Here is a 14714-nt window from a genome sequence, read left to right as displayed (position 1 = left end):
TTACATTGACTCTTAATGCTCCCTGCAAAACGGACCACCTTAAGTTGCAGTTCTCAAGTAGGTTTCTGAGTACTTTCTCCACTGTGTGCAATGCGAATGGACCTTATTATGATAGCTGACGCTTCTCTTTAGCTTTCTGCAGTGACATTTCATCATCGCCATGTCTAATAATGAAGGAATTGGAAAAGCTGAGAGCCATGAGGTCACCGAAAAAGGACAACAGGTAAGGTGGTCCTTGCTGCACCATTTAAGCTTTAGACTCAAACAGCAAGTTAATAATAATAATAATAATAATAATAATAATAATAAATTTATTTATACCCCGCCTATCTGGCTGGGCTTCCCCAGCCACTCTGGGCAGCTTCCAACAAAATATTAAAATACAGTAATGCATCTAACATTAAAAGTTAGTCTAACCACTTCCTCCCCAAAGAGTGACACTACACGAGGAAGGGTTTTCTGGTGTTTTGTATTCTTACTTGACAAGTAACTGCAGGCAGCTGTACTCCAAATCTGACTAGAGCTACAATGCCTTTTTAAAAACAAAAACATGGAGGTTTCCATGCCTCTGTTATGAACTCTTAAAGGAGCCCAGCACAGGTCATTCTGCAGAGCAGAATATTCCACCTACAGTAGAAGCTGCCTAGTATACCATATTTTTCGCTCTATAGGACGCACCGGACCACAAGACGCACCTAGTTTTTAGAGGGGGAAATCAAGAAAAAAAATATTCTCTCAGAGCTTCTCGGGGCTGCGGGGGAAGCCCGGGTTTCCCCCCCAGCCCCAAAGAGCAAAGAAGCCATGACAGCCAGCGGGATCCATCCCGCTGGCTGTCTTGGCTTCTGCCATAACCGCGCAACCTCTCCAGCCGGGAGCTAAACCTCTCCAGCGTGGCTAAAGAAGCCAAGGCAGCGAGTGCAATCCACCCCGCTCGCTGCCTTGGCTTCCTCTTTAGCCTTGCGCAACCTCTCCCAGCTGGAGAGGCTGAATTAAAATGGCAATTCCCCCACCTCCCGCAAAAGCCCACAGGAGCCACACACCTTTTAAGGAGCGCGTGGCTCCTGCGGGCTTTTCTACGAGGAGGGAGAAGGGACTGACTGGCCGCGTCAGTCCCTTCTCCCTCCTGGGAAAAAGCCCACAAGAGCAGCGTGAAGCTTGTGTGTGGCTCTTGGGGGCTTTTCCTGCCTGCCTCCCCCCTGCATTCGCTCCATAGGACGCACAGACTTTTCCCCTTAGTTTTTAAGAGGGGGAAAGTGCGAAAAATACGGTAATTACGCTGACAGTCAAAACACAGAAGTGGTGAGAGGAAGATAGAGTTCTAAGCTTTACGATTCACTCACACTAAGCTAGACGTGCTCAAGGCACACACGAGACTCGGACCTTCATTACCGCTGGCCTTTGTGAGGATGCTTTTTGACAATAACTCTTACAGTCCCAAGAAAGCAACAGTTTAGCATCTTCTCTAGGGTCTAAGAAGGTGGTGACTCAATGCAGTATCTTTTCCCAGTGTGTCATACAAAGGCTAACTGATCTGCCCCTGGTCAGCATTACCTGCGAGATCCTTTCCACTACTTATAACTCTGCGAAGGGGTCCCATCCAGCTATCCATGCAGTCTGTGGTATGGCAGAAGTTGGACTAAAGAAGATTGCCTCCTCGGCAGTGAGCAGTGCACAGCCCGTCCTGAATAAACTTGAACCTCAGAGTAAGTAAATCCTGGCTTGATAGTTTCTGCTCTTAGGAATGTTTTGGCTCCCTCTCTCATTTAGATGTGGATGTCCCAAGGCTCCTCAGTACCGGCAATGTAAGCCTAGAAATCCATTCTAAGCTCCCCATCCTTCAATGTGTGATAAAAGGGTGGGCTATTATACAATGTTTATATATACCACAAATACAAAATATGATTTTATACATTTTAATTAGGGGCGCGGGTGGCGCTGTGGGTTAAACCACAGAGCATAGGACTTGCCGATCAGAAGGTCGGCGGTTCGAATCCCTGTGACGGGGTGAGCTCCCGTTGCTCGGTCCCTGCTCCTGCCAACCTAGCAGTTTGAAAGCACATCAAAGTGCAAGTAGATAAATAGGTACCACTCTGGCGGGAAGGTAAACGGCGTTTCCGTGTGCTGCTCTGGTTCACCAGAAGCGGCTTAGTCATGCTGGCCACATGACCCAGAAGATGTACGCCGGCTCCCTCGGCCAGTAAAGCAAGATGAGCACCGCAACCTCAGAGTTGGCCACGACTGGACCTAATGGTCAGGTGTCCCTTTACCTTTACCTTACATTTTAATTACGATATTGCAGTGCAAATACAATATTGAAAACCAAATACGTCCCATTAAAAGGCTGAAGTAAAACTAACCTGTGCTTTGATTGCACTCGGTCACCATTTTAGTTTTAGGTAAAGGTAAAGGACCCCTGGACGGTTAAGTCCAGTCAAAGGCGACTATGGGGTTGTGGCACTCAAATCGCTTTTCAGGCTGAGGGAGCCGGCGTTTGTCCACAGACAGCTTTCCGGGTCATGTTGCCAGCACGACTAAACCGCTTCTGGCGCAACAGAACACCGTGACAGAAACCACAGTGCACGGAAACGCCGTTTATCTTCCCACTGCAGTGGTATCTATTTATCTACTTGTGCCTGTATGCTTTTGAACTGCTAGGTTGGCAGGAGCTGGGACAGAGCAACAGAAGCTCACCCCGACACGGGGATTCGAACCGCCGGCCTTCCAATCGGCAAGCCCAAGAGGCTCAGTGGTTTAAACCACAGTGCTACCCGTGTCCCTTTTAGCTTTGAAAGCTGAGTTGAAAATGCACCAAGTCAACTTCTAAGTTGCAACCTGGTTTTCAAGTAAGTTTTGATTTTGAAGGAAGCGATGAGGCAGCCAGTGAAAGGCTAAATGGCTTCTTCTCCTTCGACAGTCGTTTCAGCAAATACCTACGCCTGCCAGGGCCTTGACAAACTGCAAGAGACTCTGCCTGTTGTGCAGCAGACTATTGAAAAGGTAATGCCTCTACCTCTGCTTCTTCTGTGTAGACAGTCACCCCCCCCCATCATAGCTGTCAACTTACAGATTTGAAAATAAGGGACCAGCAGCCTTGAAAATAAGGGATCAGCAGCCAAAATAAGGGATTTTCAGAGCACAGCTATGTGCAACTTCTGAGCCCCTCTCAGCCAAAGGCAGAAACCCCAGCCAGCAGCCAAACGAAGCCTCAAGTGGTGGTTCCCACAGCGTAGCAACCCGGCGAAGGGGCTGCAGCAAGGAAAACCACCGTCACCTCTCCGCTGGGAAGCGCTGAGCAAAGGCGAGTCCCCATGCAAGGCGGCCAGGCACAAGGCACGCAAGCTCCACTCCCCAGTTGTTCTTAGACTTCTTATTGGGTGAGCAACGCAGCCAAGCAACATAGTTGGAGGGAGAGGAGCTGCTTCCTTTGAAACCCGGGAAATTTAAGGGACATCATCAATAAGGGACAGCAGTGGGACTTTCCCGCCAAATAAGGGACGGTTGACAGCTATGCCCCCAATCCCCGGCATCCTTTCTGTTACACATTTATGATTATTTCTGCCCTGATGCTATTGGGGTGATCATGCACATTCCCACTTTCGTTACAGTTTGTTCCTACCAAAATTATAGCGGTGGTCACACTGCTTCATTTCCAAGCAGTGCATATCCTGTAACTTCCTGCTGAAATCCCAGAACTTTTTGTTTTTTAACCACAAATGTTCCGGTTTTTATATATACAGTGGACTCTCGGGTTGCGAACGTGATCCGTGCGGGATGCACGATCGCAAACCGCAGCTCTGCATCTGTGCACGCGCAGGTTGCGATTTGGCGCTTCTGCGCATGCGCAAAGTACGATTTAGCGCTTCTGCGCATGTGCGACCGCCGAAACCCGGAAGTAACCCGTTCTGGTACTTCCAGGTTTCGGCAGTCCGTAACTCGAAAAAACGCAACCTGAAGCGTCTGTAACCCGAGGTATGACTGTACAGTGGTACCTCGGGTTACATACGCTTCAGGTTACGTACGCTTCAGGTTACAGACTCCGCTAACCCAGAAATAGTACCTCGGGTTAAGAACTTTGCTCCAGGATGAGAACAGAAATCATGTGGCGGCAACAGGAGGGCCCCATTAGCTAAAGTGGTGCTTCAGGTTAAGAACAGTTTCAGGTTAAGAACGGACCTCCAGAACAAATTAAGTACTTAACCCGAGGTACCACTGTATATATTTATTGTCCTGCTTGCAGTGTGCTATAACTCCTCCAGGCAGCAATAACGTAGTAGCGTTGGGGACCCATCGCAGAACAGCTAATAAAGCAGAATAAATCCATCAGTCATGAACTGTTGTGGGTGTATTCGACAACATGGTCTTGACACAACAAAACTCCGGTCTGAAGGAGACCAACAGGCCAATGCTCTGGCTCTGCGTGAGACAGCTTTCAACTTGGGTCACATTTCAATGTACCATCTATCACAATTAAACTGCCAAGATAATATCAGGAGTTTTACATGTAGAAACTTGACAGGATTCATTTGTTGTGCCCTGAGGCACAATTTCTCATATTTCTTTTGATTGTTCCTAACAATTGCCTATCTATCAGTGCTGAAAGGGGGGCGGAATAAACATTTTCCCCTCAGGGTTGCGTGTGTGTAGAATTACTGCCATCCATTGATTGTTGTTGTTGTTCAGTCGTTTAGTCATGTCCGACTCTTCGTGACCCCCTGGACCAGAGCACGCCAGGCACTCCTGTCTTCCACTGCCTCCCGCAGTTTGGTCAGACTCATGCTGGTAGCTTTGAGAACACTGTCCCACCATCTCGTCCTCTGTCGTCCCCTCTCCTTGTGCCCTCCATCTTTCCCAGCACCAGGGTCTTTTCCAGGGAGTCTTCTCTTCTCATGAGGTGGCCAAAGTATTGGAGCCTCAGCTTCAGGATCTGTCCTTCCAGTGAGCACTCAGGGCTGATTTCCTTCAGAATGGAGAGGTTTGATCTTCTTGCAGTCCATGGGACTCTCAAGAGTCTCCTCCAGCACCATAATTCCAGCACCCCATCCATTGATGGGGTGAATCAAATTGGAGTCGATGACTAGGAAACTAGAGATCCTTCCAGATCTACTTGGGAGGGGCTCTACTCTGGTTCTTGGCTTGGAGTTTCACTTCTCTTCTTTCTTGATGTGAGAATATCATTTAAAAATTCCTTCTGCAGGTAGTACTGAATGCCAGAGGGCTTGTCCTGGGTGCCAAGGATACAGTGTCAGGTCTAGCAGGTGGGGTCAAAGAGGCTGCCCAGGAGAGGATGAAGATGACCGTGTCTGCAGTGGTGGTTGGCATGAACACCGTGATGGAGGGCAATATGAAGCAGATGGTGACGAGTGGTATTGACCACATGATAGAGGCATCTGTGGAGATGATAGAATACTACCTGCCAGTAACAGATGAAGAACTAGGTGAGACTATTGCAGCTGCTTTTGTGGGGGAGAATGTATTTGGAACCAGGCACAGGGCCTTCTCAGCAGTGGCACCCGCCCTGTGGAACGCCCTCCCACCAGATGTCAAGGAAATAAACAACTCTCTGACTTTTAGAAGACATCTGAAGGCAGCCCTGCTTAGGGAAGCGTATAATGTTTGATGTTTTATTGTGTTTTTAATATCCTGTTGGAAGCCACCCAGAGTGGCTGGGGAGGCCAGGCCAGATGGGAGGGGTATATTATTATTATTTATTAAGGTATGGGCCAAATACTTATTATCCATCTCACTGTCTGAAATCTGGTCTACTGAAGTTATTTTAAAAAAAAGCCATAATATTGTAGATTATAGCTGCCCAGAGTGGCTGAGGCAACCCAGTCAGATGGGCGGGGTACAAATAACAAATTTATTATTATTATAGATAATAATTGTAAACCACTTTGATTCAGTGTGTGATTTAGTGGTATATTAACATTTTTATTTTTTAAAAAATACTATTTATTAAATTTTCCACTTTAATAATCCAATCAAACCATATTAAATATTCCAAATTATACACATTATTCAATAATGAAACAGTCCAAATATTATGCCAAAAAATTTGGAGGTATCTTCCCATGTTCTGAGGGTCTGATTATCTTCTACTGCTTTCATAATTTTTGTGATAGTTCCCATAAATCATTCCAATGTTAATCCTCATTATTTTTCACAGCCTGAGTTTATCAAACAAGCGAGAAAAAACAAAACAATATATTCTGTGTGGAATTTATGTCCAGAGTTCCATCTGCATGTTCACGACATCTCTTCACAAAATGATGTTTCCGCCAAGCCAGTCCAAAAATCTTCTCACCTCGGGCAGCAGATAAAATCAAATCAAGGCATCAGTCCAGATCAAATCAAATCAAGGCATCCGCCCAATGCTTTTAAGACCAGCTGTCCTTCAAAGGGTTAACCTGTCCAGGGAAGCTTTGCCATATAAAACAGGGAATGCAAATATTAAGTAAGATATTAAAAGGCACCTATCCCCCTCGGGCTCTGCATTTAATTCGACAAGCTGATCTACTTCCAGTCATGGCCGCTTGGTTACCGTAATTGGAGTTGCGTCATCCGATTCTAATTCCAGGCAAACTTCCAAAGTTTTTTGGGCGTCTCTCCAGTCATTCTCCAAATCAAAGTTGGGAAACTCTTTATCCTCTTCCAAATATATCTGCAGACAAATACTTTGAACTTGGTTTTCCACTTTTGAATAATTGTTATTTCCACACAGTTAATGATTACAGTGGTACCTCGGGTTAAGTACTTAATTCGTTCCGGAGGTCCATTCTTAACCTGAAACTGTTCTTAACTGAAGGACCTTGGAGAGTTGCCAAGAAACGTTCCGGGCTTTCCATCCAGCGCCCCCAGCCCCTCCTTCCTTCTGAATTTGGGGCCAGGGAGTGTAGGGAGACTGATTACTCCCATCTCAACCTCTGATCCCAGAATGTATGGTGGTGGTGGAATTCAGCCATCCTCCATCACAGCTTGCCAGAATCTCCTCAGTATATTAACATTTTTAGAAGTGAAATAAAAAATGTACCAGTTCAAGAACATTGTGGTGGGGGCAGAGAGTTGACCAGAACACATCTCAGGACTTTAGAAAAAAGATGGTCTCAGGCATCACAGGGGGGACTCCTGAACAGATTTCCAGAATGCCGTTGAAATATACTCGGAGTCAAGTATGGATTTCATGCTCTTTATTCAGCTCATGGTAGTGAGGAATGAAAGTTTCCCCAAAATATCTGCTTTATATACATTATTTACACAATGGGCCGCACGTGATTGGCTAATTCTGGGATTCTCCCGTGGGCCAATCAGGTTGCAGATTCACTTCCACCTGGAGCTGGATTGGGTGGCTCCTGCGGACCAATCATACTGCTGCATTGTTCTAGGACCAATCAGACTGCTGCATTCTGGATCCTATTCAACTCAGTACATAACAGCCATCTTGGTGTTTTTATGTTTTAAAAAAGTTCCCAAGTTCAGCTTTCAACTAGGACTGGGAAAGTCTCCTGTCTGAAACGTTTGTGTGTTGTTGCTAGACCATAATGAGTCAGATGGGACCAATGGTGTGATTTGACCATTGCTTGTCAGTTGCTTGTCTTAGACAGTTTAAAAAAAATAAATCTTAAAACATTTTCCATTCATGCACCTGGCACATTACAACCAAATACAAGTCCCTGCCCCAAGGAGAATACAGTATTTTCTATGACCGGTAGACTCTGATATATGTTCACCTGCTGGCTTGCTAAGGTATATAACTGGTTAAACAGTCTTAAGATGGATGTTGCAGCCTGCCATGGAACCTTTTTTTGGATTTTAGTTTTGTTAACTTGTATTTTAATGGTTGGAGTATTGTTTTTGGGAGTTGTTCTGGGTGGATTATTTGTGGAGACAAAATTGGACTATAACAAAATTGGCTTATAAATCTTTCTTTAAAAAAATCAATATGGAGCTGTATGATCAGACAGCATCACGCGAAACCATAAAGCTAGATGGGTAAAAGATGCTCTGAGCTTGTTTACATTGGTTCTGCTATAGCCAGGTAATTGGTAAAAAGGTACCGTGTTTTTCGCTCTATAGGACACACTTTTTCCCCTCCAAAATTTAAGGGGAAATGTGTGTGCGTAATAGGAGCGAATGCAGTCTTGCTTTCCCGGCTTCAGCAAAAGGAACCCGAAGCCTGCGGAGCGCAACGGGAACTCGCGCTGCCCTCCGAAGGCTTCAGGGATCTTTGAGGCTGGCGGTGGGGGAAAGCAACGCTTCCCCCCGCTAGGCCCAAAGATCAGGTTGCCTTCACTGAAGCCTGAAGAGCGAGAGGGGTCAGTGTGCACCGACCCCTCTCCCTCTCCAGGCCTGAAGCCTCCGGAGCGCAGCAGGAACTCCCACTGCACTCTGGAGACTTCGGGTTGCCTTCACTGAAGGCGACTGAACGCACCTTGAACGCACCTTGTTTTAGAGAAGGAGAACAAGAAAAAAAAATATCCTCCTCTCTGCGCAGCGCTGCTTCAGCGAAGTGGGAGGAGAAATGGAAGGGGCTCCGTTCCTCCTGCTGCTTCGCTGAAGGGGCGCTGAGCAGAGAGGGGGATAATTTTTTTTCTTGTTCTCCCCCTCTAAAACAAGGTGCGTCCTATGGTTGGGTGCATCCTATAGAGCGAAAAATACGGTAGGTTTATGGGGGTAGCAGAAATAAATAACCACTAAACATGTCAAGACCGTGTATGTTCTTTTCTAGCTGCCCTCGCAGCCTCTATGGTGATAAACAACCCTGAAGAAGTTGCTGAAACAGCTCCTGTCAAAAAGGAGAAAGAGGAGGAGAGTTACTATCGGCGCTTGGGCGCGCTCTCGGCCTTTTTCCGACACAGAGTCTACCAGAGTTCTCGGGCAAAGATGCAAAGGATCAAGCGAAGCACACAGGAGATACTCTCCCAACTTCAAGAAGCTGTTTTGTTGGTAAGAACTGAACTACTCCTCTGGTTCCAAGATCTGCCTATAGGACAGAGGTAGCCCCACCATGGTGAACTCCAGAGGTTGCTGGACTACAACTCCCATCAGCCCCAGCCTGCATGACCAATGGCTGGAGATGATGGAACTTGTAGTCCAACGCCATGAGAACGTCATGTTGGATATGCAGAAGGGTTAATGGGTTCTGGGCAAGTGGTGTTTGGAATAACCACTGAGACAGAAATGCTTGGCACTTAAAGAAAGATATTAATGGTGGCGCCAGGCATGCCTCCCTTAGAAGTGGATTCCACCAAAGAGAAGCCACCACTGAAAAGGCTCATTTTGTGCCGCTGCTCTTCAGACTTCCCTTGGAGCAGAGATGAGTATAGTGAGTACTCAGCTGAACACTCTTGAAAGTCTAATCCTATACAGTGGTACCTCAGGTTAAATACTTAATTTGTTCCGGAGGTCCGTTCTTAACCTGAAACTATTCTTAACCTGAAGCACCACTTTAGCTAAGGGGGCCTCCTGCTGCTACCGTGCCGCCAGAGCACGATTTCTGTTCTCATCCTGAAGCAAAGTTCTTAACCTGAAGCACTATTTCTGGGTTAGCGGAGTCTGTAACCTGAAGCGTATGTAACCTGAGGTACCACTGTACTGTAACTCCTGCCCACCTCTTTACTAACTTCTGTGGCAGAACATTGAAGTGGCTTTTCAGATAATGCTTGAAAAGGTCTCTAATGAAAGATGGAATAGGAGTGGCTGAATGGAGTTCAAGCTATTGGTCAACAATAGCTGCAAGATACTTCTTTATATTGAATGTTAATATTTTGAAAATGCCTTTCCAGATAAAGTACACCTTGCAGTCTCTGGATAGGCAACTGAATCCTAAAGTTGCTAATCACCAGAAGGAAATGGAACCAATCTTGGTGGAGTGGAATGGGAGTCTTCCAGTGACGAGCCAGAGCTATGAAGAGAGTCTTTCAGAGGTATGCTTTAGAGGTAGCAACAGTGTTTCCCAAACTTGGGTCTCCAGCTGTTTTTAGACTACAGCACCCATCATCCCTAGCTAGCAGGACCAGGGGTCAGGGATGATGGGAAATGTAGTCCAAAAACAGCTGGAGACCCCGTTTGGCAAACACTGCTGTAGACCCTCCAGATGTTTCTGTTGTTGTTCAGTCGTTTAGTCGTGTCCGACTCTTCATGACCCCCTGGACCAGAGCACGCCAGGCCCTCCTGTCTTCCACTGCCTCCCACAGTTTGGTCAAACTCATGCTTTCTAGCTTTGAGAACTCTATCCAACTATCTCATCCTCTGTCATCCCCTTCTCCTTGTGCCCTCCATCTTTCCCAACATCAGGGTCTTCTCCAGGGAGTCTTCTCTTCTCATGAGGTGGCCAAAGTATTGGAGTCTCAGCTTCACGATCTGTCCTTCCAGTGAGCACTCAGAGTTGATTTCCTTACTTGCAGTCCATGGGACTCTCAAGAGTCTCCTCTAGCACCATAATTCAAAACCATCAGTTCTTTGGCGATCAGCCTTCTTTATGGTCCAGCTCTCATTTCCATACATCACTACTGGGAAAACCATAGCTTTAACTATACGAACCTTTGTTGGCAAGGTGATGTCTCTGCTTTTTAAGATGTTGCGTCTTTTAATTTTGTGGCTGCTGTCACCATCTGCAGTGATCATGGAGCCCAAGAAAGTAAAATCTCTCACTGCCTCCATTTCTTCCCCTTCTATTTGCCAGGAGGTGATGGGACCAGTGGCCATGATCTTAGGTTTTTTTATGTGGAGCTTCAAGCCATATTTTGCACTCTCCTCTTTCACCATTAAAAGGTTCTTTAATTCCTCCTCACTTTCTGCCATCAATTTTGTGTCATCTGCATATCTGAGGTTGTTGATATTTCTTTTGGCAATCTTAATTCCGGCTAGGGATTCATCCAGCCCAGCCTTTCGCATGATGAATTCTGTACATAAGTTAAACAAGCAGGGAGACAATATACAGCCTTGCCATACTCCTTTCCCAATTTTGAACCAATCAGTTGTTCCATATTCAGTTCTAACTGTAGCTTCTTGTCCCACATAGAGATTTCTCAGGAGACAGATGAGGTGATCAGGCACTCCCATTTCTTTAAGAACTTGACATAGTTTGCTGTGGTCGACACAGTCAAAGGCTTTTGCATAGCCAATGAAGCAGAAGTAGATGTCTTTCTGGAACTCTCTAGCTTTCTCCATAATCCAGCACATGTTTGCAATTTGGTCTCTGGTTCCTCTGCCTCTTCTAAATCCAGCTTGCTCTCCTCACCCCCAACCATGGGCTGGTGCTGATAGGAGTTGGGATCAAACAACACCTGAAGGTTACAAGTTTCCCACCCTCCCCTAGTGTAAACAACACTTGGCTATATGGACCAATGTTCTGACTTGGTACAGGGCAGTTTCCTTTGCTGCATTTCTGATGCTAAGCAACTTTTGTCCCAGGCAAAGTTGCTGGATTTGGGGTGGGTAGAATCTAGCCTTCCTGAAGAGTGAGATGTTTGTGCAAATATTTGCCGCAGTTCTCGGTAGACATGAATGAAGACAATGCCAAGGGTTGGTTCAAAGTTCCTTCACTTGTGCAAAAAGCATCTCTCTGGCTTCTCACATGGGCAGAAGGGGAAGTAGTGCTTGACTTCCCCCAGCCTGCAGCCTCCCAAAATGGCTCCAGAGCACTGGAGTGGTGTGCGCCAAGCAACATGGACGGTTGCAGCCTTGTAGAGAAATCAGTACTGCCGTTCAGTGCATGAGTAAGTAGAAGTGCCTTCTTTCTTAAAGGTAAAGGTAAAGGGACCCCTTACCATGAGGTCCACTCGCGGACGACTCTGGGGTTGCGGTGCTCATCTTGCTTTATTGGCCGAGGGAGCTGGCATACAGCTTCCGGGTCATGTGGCCAGCATGACTAAGCCACTTCTGGCGAACCAGAGCAGCGCACGGAGATGCTGTTTACCTTCCCGCCAGAGCGGTACCTATTTATCTACTTGCACTTTGAGGTGCTTTCGAACTGCTAGGTTGGCAGGAGCAGAGACCGAGCAATGGGAGCTCACCCCGTCGCGGGGATTCGAACCACCGACCTTCTGATTGGCAAGTGGTTTAACCCACAGCGCCACCCGTGTCCCTGCTTTCTTTCTTAGCCTCTCTCAAATACTTGTACTGAAAGCTTAGGGTGGTGTAGGATAAACATGCCATCTAACAAGTTCTCTCTTCCCTTCCACTCCATGGCAGGCAGAATCGCAGGTTCTAAGCTTGACCTACGGCATCAGCCAGCAGATGCGGAATATCTGCCAGACATTCTTGGCTAACGCGCAGGGCCTCCCTGTTGATCTCCTAGAAAAGGTGCAGCAAACATATAGCAGCATGGAAGAGCTGCAGGAGACCCTCTCTGGTGCCAAATCCTTGAAGGACCTTCCCAGTGGTAGCCTGAAGGAGAGCCAGGAGAAGATTGGGAAGGCCCAGGAGACCATATTTGAGACCATGGAATACGTGATTTTGACAACATTGGTGGCTAGGTCTTTTTTTCCTGCTCAAACCTCTATGGAAGAACCTGAAAAAGAGGCAACGGCAGAGGCCTAAAAGAGTGCCAGACGTGGGGTTCTGCTTGGAACTTGTCTACTTCTCTTGGACCAATATGTAGTATAAGGATTCTGACTTCTGGAAAAGTGTAAGAACTAAAATTGTCCCTAATGGTAAATTCCTTAGACTGGTGATGTTTTTAGGGAATGAGAGATGCTTCCAAATGTTTTAAAACAAACTGTTTATCAAATTTGCACGCACCGTATGTTTAAAGTTCATGACTTCACCCCCACCTTCCAAAATCCTGGGAACTGTAATTTGTTATGGGTGCTCTGTGAAGAGCAATCTACAGTTGCCAGGATCCTTTGGGGAGAGCATGTGCTTTAAATCTATGGTGTGTACACAACTGTACTCCTTTTTGATAATTATATTGAGCAAAGCCTTATATCTACAAATCCAAAGGTTCAACTTGACCTTGTCTGGCGAGCTGCAGAAATCTTAAGGGGCCTGACATGTGAGGGGCAAATACCGATGCAGTGCTATTTAAATGTGTCTTGAGTATTTTATAAATAAAGAGTGGTGAAAAGCTGAGGTATTGTTACTGTTCCTGAACAAAAGTTTGAGCTGCTAGTGCTTTACTGCACAATTGTCCAAAGTGTGTGGGGGGGTTCCCCTCTGGAGCACAGAAATGGCTTTGTGTATACCAGCCACTGTCATGGCCTCACAAAATGGCCAAGATCGACAAACACCTTTCTGTACCCAATAACTAGCAAATTGCTACTCTTCCTTTTGGGCAGAGGGACACTTCAGGACATGGCTGCAGTATTCCTGCAGGGTGGAGGTACCCCACCATAGCTATAGCCAATGGTATCTAAAGCCACTTGGAAATCCCTGGAGAATCAGTGGGGCCATTTTCCCCCAGACTTTCTGCTAGAACAAGTTGCCCACCAGAGCAACCAAGTGAGTTCTGGCCCCAAAACCAGCTTAAAGCTGACCAAAAGGTATTCACTAATTGGTTTTGTCCATTTGATGTGGGGTCATTGTTGATGCATTTGAGCACCCCTCCCAAAAAAGGAATATTGGGCAATAAACTAAATCAGATGGATATAATATATATTTTTATTCAACAAAGGGATACTCCATTGGGACCAGTAGGTAAACACATAACTCTCCCTTCAATGAGGTGTTTCCATCCTTTTAACATAATCAACCCTTGCTTTTTATTTTTATTTTCCCTCCCTTCACCCTTAGATCCCAGCACAGGTCACAACCATTGAAAACATAGCATTGAAAACAGTTTAAAACAATGGAACAGAGTCCTAAAACCTAGAATTTGAAGGCAATGATTAGGAACCACTGGATTCTGTTCCTTTGAGGTTCCTTTGCCTCTTTGGCTGCCACGGGACTAGTGGAGAGGAAATGAAGGGCGGGTCTCCTTTTATATTTGGGCTGAGGCTCATGTCAACTTTCCGGTTTGTTTTCCTAAAAGAGGAACTGAAAAGAACAGGCGTGTCTCAGCAAAAGCCTGACTGAATTCCACATAAATCCCACTGCTATGTTGTTGTTTTTGTGTGAAAGAAAAATGCACTTTGAACACAGATAGAGCTCATATCTGGCATAGGAGGGGAGACCACACAGCTGGTAACAGCTCAGAACTAGTCTACACAAAATGCAAACTATACGGGCTATACAGTGGTGCCTCGCAAGACGAAATTAATCCGTTCTGCGAGTTTCTTCGTCTTGCGGATTTTTTCGTCTTGCGAAGCACGGATGCACCCTGGTACTGTATTATAATGGGATAGCGGGCAAAGCACAAAGTGGGTCGCTCCCCAGCAGGAGGAGTTTCCCCAGCCTGGAGGAACTGTTGCCGGGAAGAGGCAAAGACACCCCCTCCCACCTCCCCACGAAAACAGCCCCCCTTCCTCTGTCGCCAAGCCTTGCCGCGTCTTCGCTTGGCCAAACCGCGTCCCACATCAAAGCCCCAGCCCGCTCCTCTCCCTCTCTCTCCACGAGGTGCCAAAGGAAGTTCGAGCCCAGGAACCGAGGGCGGACGCACGAAGCGCCCGGCGCGGACTCTCCCTTGCTCCCCCCGTTACTTTGCGCCACGCCGCCGGGCTCCCCACAGTCTCGGCAGCTGCTCCCGGCTTCTTCCCACCCCCGCAAAGGCGCCTTCGCGGCGGCCAAAGCGCAGTGGATGCCTCCTCCTCCTCCTCCTTGGTCCCCCTCCTCCTGCC

At 46.8% G+C, this 14714-nt stretch overlaps 1 protein-coding gene across 2 annotated transcripts; it reads left to right on the top strand.

Annotated features, from left to right (window-relative positions):
• Positions 1 to 145: 145 nt before the first annotated feature.
• Positions 146 to 13066, top strand: LOC309522100 (perilipin-3-like). 2 transcript variants are annotated; one of them, XM_082205318.1, is made up of 7 exons: positions 146 to 223; positions 1508 to 1703; positions 2915 to 2997; positions 5195 to 5435; positions 8726 to 8943; positions 9783 to 9923; positions 12193 to 13066. In XM_082205318.1, the coding sequence occupies exons 1-7, from the start codon at positions 161 to 163 to the stop codon at positions 12538 to 12540; spliced, it is 1290 nt and encodes a 429-aa protein (XP_082061444.1). In that variant the 5' UTR covers positions 146 to 160; the 3' UTR covers positions 12541 to 13066. The 2 variants fall into 2 exon arrangements, 1 of the variants encoding a protein (XP_082061444.1); XR_014214830.1 differs by lacking the exons at positions 146 to 223; positions 1508 to 1703; positions 2915 to 2997; ... (1 more) ...; positions 8726 to 8943; positions 9783 to 9923 and adding an exon at positions 11556 to 11717 and having other exon boundaries at positions 12193 to 12333.
• The last annotated feature ends 1648 nt before the right edge of the window (positions 13067 to 14714 follow it).

Source organism: Podarcis vaucheri (genome assembly GCF_965113315.1).
Source record: "Podarcis vaucheri genome assembly, chromosome: 17".
Taxonomy (NCBI): Eukaryota; Metazoa; Chordata; class Lepidosauria; order Squamata; family Lacertidae; genus Podarcis; species Podarcis vaucheri.
Note: the sequence above shows the minus strand (reverse complement) of the source record. Positions and strands in the feature narration are given on the sequence as shown.